General features: G+C 51.1%; 2 protein-coding genes across 2 annotated transcripts; one reads left to right on the forward strand and one right to left on the reverse strand.

The window, feature by feature from the left end:
• Positions 1–1,459: 1,459 nt before the first annotated feature.
• Positions 1,460–4,476, reverse strand: TREMEDRAFT_65809 (uncharacterized protein; the record flags this gene model as incomplete). Its single annotated transcript, XM_007007886.1, has 6 exons — positions 1,460–2,747; positions 2,799–3,168; positions 3,258–3,383; positions 3,459–3,720; positions 4,326–4,351; positions 4,404–4,476. 6 exons carry the CDS (start codon positions 4,474–4,476, stop codon positions 1,460–1,462), a joined length of 2,145 nt encoding a protein of 714 aa, XP_007007948.1.
• Positions 4,477–9,345: 4,869 nt separating this feature from the next.
• Positions 9,346–10,567, forward strand: TREMEDRAFT_41049 (uncharacterized protein). The gene is made up of 5 exons (XM_007007822.1): positions 9,346–9,384; positions 9,653–9,996; positions 10,088–10,150; positions 10,193–10,366; positions 10,456–10,567. The coding sequence occupies exons 2-5, from the start codon at positions 9,653–9,655 to the stop codon at positions 10,478–10,480; spliced, it is 606 nt and encodes a 201-aa protein (XP_007007884.1). The 5' UTR covers positions 9,346–9,384; the 3' UTR covers positions 10,481–10,567.
• The last annotated feature ends 480 nt before the right edge of the window (positions 10,568–11,047 follow it).

Consider the following 11,047-nt stretch of genomic DNA (forward strand, 5'->3'; position numbering starts at 1 on the left):
TAGTTCGCGATCCCCTCTAATACTTCGGGGAGGATGGAACTCAAGGGGTTTCCTCACGTTCGACGATCGCACTTATGTGCCGAACTACGCCGAGGCTCGGCTAAAGATCATGAAGATGCGACACGATTCGGCCCTAGCTGGTCACCCAGGCTCAGCGAAGACCCTCGAGCTTGTCCTGAGGGATTACGTTTGGGTTGGAGTAAGGAAGGATGTCGAAGATTATATTGCTGGCTGTGCGGTATGTCAGAGAGCAAAGACTAACAGACAGAAACCCCATGGAGAGCTTAAACCATTGCAAGTGGCTATTAAACCCTGGTCAAGCATCTCGATGGATTTCATCGAAGAGCTTCCGAATTCCCATGGATATAATTCCATCCTGGTAGTGGTGTGTCAAGGATACTGCCCACCTTTATCCCAACCACGACGAAGTTAACCGCAGCTGGACTATCTGAGCTGATAATGGACTATGTGGTGGCCCAGCATGGGTTACCAGAGAGTATAGTATCGGACAGAGGATCGAAGTTTACTTCGAAGTTTTGGAAGAACTTGACCGATAGTCTCGGCATAAGACTACATCTTTCTACCGTGTATCATCCACAGACTGATGGACAGACCGAACGAACCAACCAGTCCCTCGAATTATACCTTCGAATCTTCACTTCCTACCAGCAGAACGACTGGTCGAAGCTGCTTGCTCGAGCTAGCTTTGCTTACAACAACACCCATCATTCAGCGATAAACAAGACCCCATTCTATGCGAACTACGGGTACCACCCTCGGTGGGCTGAAGAGATTAAGGCCAGTGAGGTCGAGGTACCTGCTGCTACAGTGGTGGTAAAAGACCTAACCGAAATACATAAAGAATGTATTGAGGGAATTGAGAGAGCTAATGAGAAGTACGCCGAAGGATACAATAGGAAACACCGGACTACGCCGAACTTCGTGGAAGGTGACCTAGTAATGCTGTCGTTAGAGAACATCAAGACTAAAAGACCAATGAAGAAGTTAGATGTGAAGCAAAGTGGGCCGTACAAGGTAGTACGGCAGGTAGGTTCTCATGCTTGTAAATTGGAATTACCAGGAACGATGGCAGGTATCCATGATGTATTCCATGTTTCATTGCTTCGTCCCTATCATCCTCCAGTATTCCCTGGTCAGCAAGCTGAACCACCTGGCCCAGTAGAAGTGGATAACGTAGGAGAATTGTGGGAAGTAAAAGACATTGTGGACTCTAGAGTAAATAAAAGATCAGGAAAGTTAGAGTACTTAGTAGAGTGGTTAGGTTACGAAGGAACAGACGATTCGGTATCATGGGAACCAGTAGAGAACGTCGACGGAGCTGATGACATATTGGCGAAGTTCCACGAACTTCATCCTACTAAGCCGAAGGAAGGGCGACTGCGGAGGGCTAGGAGGTAGAACGTACTGCATACAACATAGGATTACAGCTACGTACCGCTCACTTGCCCTTACCCTTACCCTTTCCTTTTCCTTTCTCCTTCGCGCTACTCGGCCCCGCGAGATTGGTGTGGAGAGTACCGATGGCCGAAGGTAGATCGAGACTGTCAGGGGGGAAAACAGTCGAGAGAGAAGCATTCCATGCCCGGTTCATAGCCCCAAAGAAATCACCAAAGTCCTGGACATCCCGAGCAGCTTGCATGCTCGGAGTCCTCCACAGGGAACGTATGGTCCTAAGACACTCGGAAGGAAGACTGAGGAGATCGAGAGCAGTCTGAGCAGAAGCAGGGACTCGAGAACTACTCCGGGGGCCTAACCAGCCGATGGACGGTGGTGGCTCGTATGCCATGGGAGTAACGAGGAAAGGGGTGTCGTAAAGTCTTCGGCGAACATCGGCTATCTCAGTAAGGCTTCGGCGAGAGACGTCCGCTAACCTCGTCCTTGCTTCCTCGTTCAGATTCCCACCGTTGACTACATCTACTAACGCCGCAGTAAGGTTATTCAAGGCATTGGCTTGACGAGTGGAGAAGTCGAGCAAGAGAGATGTATCACGCCGAGCGACGTCAAGCTGAGTGGTGAGGCCGAGAACGAGAGAACGATACGTAGCAAATTCTTTCTCGTCCTCCGGGATACGAGGGTCCAGGGAGATGCGAGGGTGGACGAAGGACAACCGAGGAACAGAGGGCCCAGCACGCTGAGTAGCTTCATCTTCCACATCACCAGCTTCAAAGACGACCTCTTTCTCCTTCCTTTTCCCTTTTGATTTCTTTAAAGAAGACTTCGGGGTCTTCTTGGAAGCGGGGGACTCGGTGACGGGGGCGGCCGCTGGGGTGGCCGGAGGAGCAGAAGGACGGCGACTTCGGGTGCCGTGGGCCGGAGGAGAAGCCACCACAGGAGAGGACGGACGAGGGGCCGAAGGACGAGAGGCCGAGGGCCGAGAGGTCGAAGGACGACGGGAGGACGAAGGAGGGGCAGCCGGGAGACGCGACGGGCCGGCCACAGGAACAAAGGGCGAGGGCGAGGGAGGCGACGAGCGGGAGGACGGCGAAGTTCGGCGAACCGACCGGAGAGACGAAGACGGTACCCGCGAACGGGGGACAGACGCTGGAGTCTGGGGAGGGGGGAGAGGAGAAGCGTCGAAGGGACGGGGCGGGATGTCCCGGGCAGAGGAAACGGGACAGAAGGAGCAGGGGCCAGACGTGCATGAAGCACAACGGAGGGCCTTGTTGTGTGGCCTGACTGCCTTGAGGCAGGGCCAGTTTGGGCGATTATACGTGATAATCTCACGTCTACTAATTTAGCAGGAGTAACTTCGGCGTAGTACGAATAGGTGGACTCACCGGCAACGATCACACGCTTCGTCAACACCAACCGCGATCCAACGACCAGGCTCGGACTTCATCTTCTCCCACAAGTACTCTTCTTCCCGCAGTGATCTCTTCACCCGTTTGGGCGAAGGCTCCCCTCTGGGGGAAGGGGGGGGAGCAGCGACGGGGGCGGCGGCAGCAGGACCGGCGGCGGCGGCGGCGGCGGCGGCAGAGCGGGCGATGGGGGCGGCAGGGCGGGCGGCGGCAGCAGCGGCGGCAGCGGCGATGGCGTTGGCGGGGGGGAGAACCCCGGAAGAGGAAGAAGAAGAGGAAGAAGAAGAAGAGGAGAGGGAACGGCGTCGTTTCTGGCCCACAATTTGAGCAGGGGGAGGGGCAGGAACGGCTGTGAGTTAGCATTGTCTTGGAGAGCTAAAGAACAGCTAAATAAGGCCAAGTTCGGCGAAGGTGTGAGAGGTTGGACGAAGAACTCACGCTCAGGACTATCTACGTTGTTGTCCTCTACACTAATCACCTCCACATCATCATCCGGGTATTCTTCTAACTCGCTTTCACCCTCACTATCGATCCTACCCTCCCGATCATCATCATCCTCACTTTCTTCGGTGTCGGGTCGATCACTCGACTCCGAGCCCCCACTGAGCGAGTCCTGGTCGGAGGAGGACGGAGACTCACCAGGACGAAAGGCGGGCGTCCTACGGCGAGGAGTGGCGGCAGGAGGAGGCCCTCCAGGAGAACCCGCTACGGGGACGGGAGAACCAGACACGGGGGAGGGAGAACCAGCGGAGGGAGAGGCAGAGCGAGGGGGCGAGGCAGCGCCAGACGTGTCACGAACTACGTCGTAACATCCCTGACAACCACCATCACCAACCCTCCTTTCACCATCACCGACCTTCCTTTCACCACTACCAACCTCCACTCGAACCACTGAGACCAACTACGGCTAAGTTACGAGAACCAAGAGGGGATTTGTCACGATAACCCCGCCTAGCGGGGAACTACGGCGAAGTTAGGGGAAGGGAACCGAGGGAGAGCAGAACAGGGGAAGTTAGGCGAAGTTAGTCAAAGTGAGCGGAGTAGGATATCGGGGATATGGCGAGGTACGGCGAAGTTGAACGAAGAGGACTGAGCGTGAGGCAGTGCAGGAGTTGAGGGACATTCTACGAGAAGAGAGGAGTAGTATAGATAGTTTACAGATCGCTGAACTTCTTCAGCGATCCTTGATTGTTGTCAGTAGCGAGAGATATATTCAGTAGCTACAACCTTCGAGTTAAGGAGAGCTACCACCGAGCAGTTCAACGTACTACGGCGAAGTTAGCCGTAGTTCATCGACGATCATCTTATCATTCACCACTCGACGTATTACTACGGCGAAGTTAGCCGTAGTTCCTCGACGAGTACCCTGTCTTAGTGAGACATCGACGCCCCACTACGACGTAGTTAGCCGAGGTTTGTCGACCGTCGGTCAGTAGAGAAGAAGAAACGACGATTGTGACAAGACGGCTCCCCCAGAGAGAGAGTGCCGAGGCCGAGGGAGGAGACTTGGCGAGATCTGTCGCCGAAAGACACTGAACATCAGCCAAGTTCGGCGAGGTGGGGTGAGCATCGATGAAAACTCACGAGCAGATGACACCATACCACCAAAGTTCCTCATGGCGGCGAAAGGGCTGGGTGTGGGAGTAGAAGGGGCCATGACGTTAAGATATTTAAAAAGAGAAATAAATCTCGAGGCGATGATTCAAGGTAACAAATCTGTTTTCTAGGTAAGAGAGATAGAAAGTTTTGAAAGCAGATGGGAAAAAGAGAGAAGCTCGACGAACTGCTCAGTATTTAGTATAATCAAACCTACCCCCTCGTCGTCAACATGCAGCAAACTTCGCGTTTCATCAACAAAAGGCATCGCAGGGACGATCAAAATTCCCACGCTATAGTGTCTCATCTCAATATAAGCGAGGGTTACTTCGACAAACAACGGTGTTGTTCGGCTGCCATTCAGGAAGCGTGTCTCACCTACAAAAGACACAGGGCTTCTTACGGCAAACCTCGACGAAGTTAGGGGAGTCTCATTGTCGGGTTTTTGAGTGAAAGGAGGCCCAACTACGAAGTGCGGCGCAAAGAGCAGAAGGGTGAAGGATGGTCATGGGGAGGGAGAGAATGGGGGTACTACGCTGCTAAGTTCTCTTGCCACGACAGAGGTGTAATCGCTCACGAGGACGTTCGCGGCTAAAGAAGGGGGCGACTGTCACGAACTACGTCGTGACACCTCGATTACTCCACCAACAATGACCCTCCTTTGGCCATCAAAACCCCATCACGCCTTAACCTCTTTACTCTACACGTAACTCAGGACTTCTGACACCAAGTACGGCGAAGTTAGACGGAGTTAGGCTAAGTAGGGACAATGGGAGCAGAAGTACGGCGAAGTTAGACGGAGTAAGGCCAAGTAGGGACAATGGGAGCAGAAGTACAGCGAAGTTAGACGGAGTTAGGCTAAGTAGGGACAATGGGAGCAGAAGTGCGGCAATGTTAGGCGGAGTTAGTCCAAGGAGGAAGAGGATGGCCGAGGGCTCGGGGAAGTTGGACGAAGTGCGTTGAAGTACGTCAAAGCGCGAGAGGGCGGCGATGTTAGGCGGAGTTAGGTGAACTAGGGACAGTGGGAGCAGAAGTGCGGCGATGTTAGGCGGAGTTAGGTGGACTAGGGATAATGGGAGCAGAAGTGCGGCGATGTTAGGCGGGGTTAGTCGAAGGACGGAGAAGGACGGCCGGGACTCGGGGAAGTTGGACGAAGTGCGTTGAAGTACGTCTAAGCGCGAGAGGGTTGGGTGAAGATCTAGGAGGAGTAAATAATATTAGCTGAGAAGATCGCTGAAGTTCTTCAGCGATCCTTGATTGTTGTCAGTAGTGAAAGATTGATAGAGATAGCTACATACAAATTAAGATACATCGCCATCAGAGAAAAACCCCAGTTAGAGTAACTACGGCGAAGTACGCCGTAGTTACACTCCTTTTGACGTCTGCGCCCTCCTGGTTGGGTGAGACATTGACTTAGAAGCGTCAAGTTAGCCGAGGTTCGTCGACCGTCGGTCTGTTAGAGAGAAGTGTTCGACGGCTGTGACACTTTTTTTGCTCTTCTACATACATTCTTCCTAGCTCAAATGAAAAGAGGTGTTTTCTGAGGCTTGTATGAACTTTTCTGCATGTGTAGCCTGTGACGAGACACTTGGTTTTCTGAATTGACCAGATGGTGTCCCAAATAACGCTGTTGGGGATCCAACGAGTAAGGATTCGGTAGGTTTTTCACAACAACGCTTGAATATCCCTGTTGGAGCATCCTCTCACATCTTAAATGTTCTATGTTCTTCCACGCTGATATACAGAAGAAATGGTTCTTACAGGCAACCTCAAGTACTAACTCTCGGCCGGATCTCGTCCAAGTCGTCATTGAGACGCAATTTCCCCTTTTGACCACACATAATCCTCTTCCTCCTTCCAACCACTGACCTATAATCCCTCAACTATCCCCATTGAACTCACCCCCGGTTGTCTCACCAAACCAATGCACCTACAATGGAGATCTTTTTGAGACTCTGACACTCGGCTCAGACGACAAGACTGGCGCGATGTATCCTTCATCGCAAGCGGCGGCCCCCTTACCTCTTCTCAAGATCTCCTCATCATGCCGTGTAGAATCACATTCTCACATTCCTACCTTTGATTTCAAGAACCGCATTTTCTGAAGGGACTTCAATACGATGACACCCCAATCCTACCTTTCATTTTTGAGAACAGCATTCTCCAGAGAAACTTCAACTGGACAACAATATGACGACACCCCCATTCTTTCCTTTGATCTGGAGAACAGCATTCACTGCAAGGACTTCAGTGAGTGGGGGAAATGACGACAAGCCCATGACAAGGGTCAGATAGCACAGCCTTGAAGACGAGGATATAAGGGGAGAGGAAGGGTGCCCACTCCTTCACCAGACACACATTCTTCGATCATCAGCAACACTCAGATCCACATCCTTCAAGCATCAATACCACTCAGACACACATTCTTCAATCATCAGTCAGTACCTCATACACAACTCACACAACACCTCCAGCAATATGAATGTCTTGCTAGGACAAGTTTCCAACAATTCAGGTGACTTCAAGGGCGACTTCAAGGGCGACTTTCAAAGCTTTGCCAGAGACCATAGCTTTGTGGTCAGGGTTCATTCTTTCTCACCGGTCCACTCTAGGCCGTATGGGGACGGGACTGCCCGGCTCTTCATCGATATAAAGCACAGGTTGGGAGATGACGCTCACACTGAAGACACGGTCGAGGCCTTCCGGAAAGTGTCAGAGTGGTTAGGAACACATTGGCCGATGAACGAACAAGCAACAGGTGAGTTTTTCAAGTGGATGGAAGAGACATTCGAGGATCTGTGCGAGAGAGCAGTGAGGAACCGACACACAAGGCTTGACTGGAACACCCAGGCTGGTGAGGCTAGTGCCAAGGGGATTGTCTATCAGACTGGCATGCGGGACATGGATCTCCGGCCGGGGGAATACAACTAAGTTGTTAGCCGATAGAATCGGGCCAGGACGGCCGAACCGCCGTTAAGAATTACCCCTTCCGTCGAATATTTCTCCGTTCAACTTATCCTCTTAACTTTATTCGATCGTCTCTGGTTTTATGCGTGTGAGTGGAATGTGATAAGTATAGAGACATGTAGAATTGATGCATGCCCTTTTTCCCCTCTGTATTATCATCTAATTATAAGCAAACAGATGAGCGTACCGGTCCCCTTCTGTCCACTTCATCCACGATCTTCCGGTTCTCTGAGATAGATTCGGTCTGTTCTTGTTTCCCATCCAGTACGGGTATTTGCCTGAACAAATGTGCATCATTTTTCTCTGATTCCATATTCGCTTCCAATGCGATAACATGAACCCCTTTGTCCCCGACGGACAGCCGGATCCTGCCAATATGTGAGCCCTCCTCGAAGGAAAAGTGTCTCCCTTTTCCCACGTTCTTCTCACCGCCAACGATGTTCTTGGTACAAGATCAAGTCGCCATCTCTGTCATCTCTGCTAACTATGACCGAGCATGGTAAGCGTTCTCTCGCTAGATACCAAGTCCGACCCGGGGTTACGGTCTCTGCTGAGCTAGAGCTTCAAACTCCTCATTTCGACGTCATCGCTTCCATTGAGGGTGGAGAGACGCACGGACACCGCCTTCAAGAGGTGGAAAATGGAGAGAATATCCTCTTTTCTCGAGAATCTAGCCCCGATATGAACCCAGACACTAGTCATCATCTCGGTCATACGTAATCATCCTTACATAATGAGAGGAGCGAGGAAGCGGAGAGGAAAAGAGTTGTTTCGACTTCCGATGACTTTTCCGTAACGACTTTGGCGAGGTTAAAAGGCGTCAACCTAGCAAGATTTGATTAGGCGTTGGACAATCACTATTTATCTTTGAGAAAACACCTCAACCACAGAGATACCGAAGAGTCATTTTTTGATCTTCTTGACCACTTTAGTCAGATACTCAACAGTATGAAACAATACCAAGCCGGAGGAGAAGAGGCGAAAGATATCGCACGAGATAGCGGTTCCGAAAGTAGCGACTCAGGAGATGACAATGACGCACGTCAGAGTACACCATGTGCCATGCCGGCAGGGAACAATCCGGAATATGGGCGGTTGCTAAAAGTTACAGGCCCATTGTCAAATCCAAGCCGATGGGATTTTCAGAGGGACGCTTTGGCAGGTGAAGGTCATATACGACTTACATTCGTTCCACCTCGAGGGTCCCAACTATTACCAATGTCAACTGGTCCAGGGACAATTGTAATATACGATGAGAACCAGTGGGAACGGGAGAGGATAGATGCAATTGGCCTCAGTAAGTATGAAGAGTCTCTGGAAGAGATCAAAACCAGCCTAGATGCTGCTCAGATCCTTTTGACAAGCTCAGATCTTCCAGTGCAACCGTTATTTCAAGCTGTTCCTTTGCCATTGGAATCGGCGGACAATTTCAATCACTGGAATGTGAGGTATCAATTTGTGAGTGTGAGCCGACGTGTCGCGAATGGACCCCTTACTGACAATCTTACCGCCATTCCAACTCTTGATGATTATCCTAGTGATATGTCCCTTACCAGTGTTAGAGGAATCTGCCTTTTGTTTGGTCCTAAAGATTTGCCTGGCGAAAGAAACATGGACAACCACCCCGAATCGATGGATGAGGAGACAGGGAGGAGCCAGTAAAGAACGAGCAGAGTTTATACCCTGTTTATTGATGTTTTGATGCTTGGGGATGGTACTTGAGCTGGGGAGTGAGGTCGGAGTAATCTCTGTTACGATTGCTCGTACAGTAGAGTACTCTACTCGTAGTATGTGTGATGTGACGTTGAGCGAAGAGATGTGCCACAATGCCACATTTATTAGAGGCCGTAACATTCGGAGAAAATATTCTACATTTCTTAACTCCGAAATCCGTAAGTGCCACACCGTCCCGCTCTCATCGGCGATTTCTCTATACTCTTTCCTTCCTCCCTCTGACTTTTCAAGCCGTCAAGCACCTTCACCACCTGGGTATCTCCTCAAGGTCAGTACTCTCTTCTGCCTTGTCTATCTATCTTCATTCACTCCACTCCCTAAACCTACCGTTCTCCTCGCTACGTCCATCTCTGCTTTCCTTTGGTATTTCTGTTGTCAAAACGGCGGAATGTGAGAATCTACTGATAATGCGTCACTTCCATATTTTCCTTCTTTCTGCCCGCAGTGATACCCTCTCCCAGCGCTCGAAAGCCTTTGCTACTCCCGCCGAATCACGCAGAGATTCTTCAAATCCAAGATGTGGGACTGACCATCAGATGGGTGCCTACAAATATCTCACCGAGCTCTACCACCGAAAACAATCCGACCTCCTCCAATTCGTCTCCCGTGTACGTTGTTGGGAATACCGTCAGCTCGCTATCATCCACAGAGCCTCTCGTCCGTCCCGTCCCGACAAAGCTCGTCGTTTGGGATACAAAGCCAAGCAGGGTTATGTCATTTACCGAGTCAGAGTCAGGAGGGGAAACAGGAAGAAGCCAGTACCCAAAGGTGCTACTTACGGTAAACCCGTAAGGCAGGGTGTGAACCATCTCAAGTTCCAGAGAGGTTTGAAATCTATTGCGGAGGAAAGGGTCGGAAGGAGGTGTGCCAATTTGAGAGTGTGAGTTTGATACATTTTCCTTTTTTTGCGGTGACGAGTGAGAATTCATCCACGGTTTACACCAAGCTTAGGATTGTTTACTTATGGACAGCCTCAACTCTTATTGGATCAATCAAGATGGTGTTTACAAATACTACGAAGTCATCCTCATCGAGTGAGTGATCTTAGATAGTGACTTGGTGAAGCTGACCCATAGCCCATCCCACAAGGCAATCCGCCGCGACGCTAGGGTGAACTGGATCTGCAACCCTGTTCACAAACATCGCGAATCTCGTGGTTTGACCAGTGAAGGGAAGAAGAACAGAGGTTTGGGTAAGGGAAGTAGGTACAACCATACTCCCGCGAGGGCTACTTGGAAAAAGCACAACACGTGAGTTAATTTTTGCGGACGGCTCATGATCCTTTCATCCTTACATGTCCTCGTTGGTGTCCTCTGAATTTCAAAATGCTGACCCTCAGTCTTTCTCTCCGCCGATACCGATAAACCTCTCGTCCTTTACATTCGCCCGTCGGAGCACGTCGAGGGATTGTATAGATACGTTTGGTCATGCATTCGTGATGACGTTGCTTGTCGGCTTGGCTGGGGACAATCCTCCATCCTAGAGTTCACTGCCCTCGCCCGCCTCGCACTGTGAATACTTGAGAGCCCCTCGTCCGGTATGATGCCTGTACAGTAGATGTACCGCCAATTCCAAGCAGTCGTCTTTGTCTTTTCCCTCGCTGTGTCGGGTGTTTCGGCTTTCGCCGCTCGGATCTCCCGGTGCAACCAACTCACACTTCTCTGCGTCATACAACCACCATCCGTCCATCACATTGTACTGTTCACATACTCTGTCTCCACTTTCAGCCCACACCTACATCCGCCTTCTCCCGTTCGATGAGCCTGCGCGAGATGTCGGGGAGCTGCTGAGAATCCAACAACTTAGATAGGTGGGTCCTTCAGCTTTCCCTTGTCCGTTTCGGCACCAACACCTTGGGTGACTGAGGTGTCTCCCCCTGTCAGTCGTGCGCATACACTCCGCCGTATGACCATCAGGGAGTGTGGATCGTG

This window comes from Tremella mesenterica (assembly GCF_000271645.1).
Source record: "Tremella mesenterica DSM 1558 unplaced genomic scaffold TREMEscaffold_16, whole genome shotgun sequence".
Classification (NCBI taxonomy): Eukaryota; Fungi; Basidiomycota; class Tremellomycetes; order Tremellales; family Tremellaceae; genus Tremella; species Tremella mesenterica.

Bases quoted from the DNA above. Each gene is read 5' to 3' on its own strand.
- TREMEDRAFT_41049 (XM_007007822.1), top strand. From the start codon at position 9,653: ATGGGTGCCTACAAATATCTCACCGAGCTCTACCACCGAAAACAATCC. The intron at 9,997-10,087 runs GTGAGTTTGATA...ACTTATGGACAG, and splicing joins AGGTGTGCCAATTTGAGAGT to CCTCAACTCTTATTGGATCA. The intron at 10,367-10,455 runs GTGAGTTAATTT...GCTGACCCTCAG, and splicing joins ACTTGGAAAAAGCACAACAC to TCTTTCTCTCCGCCGATACC.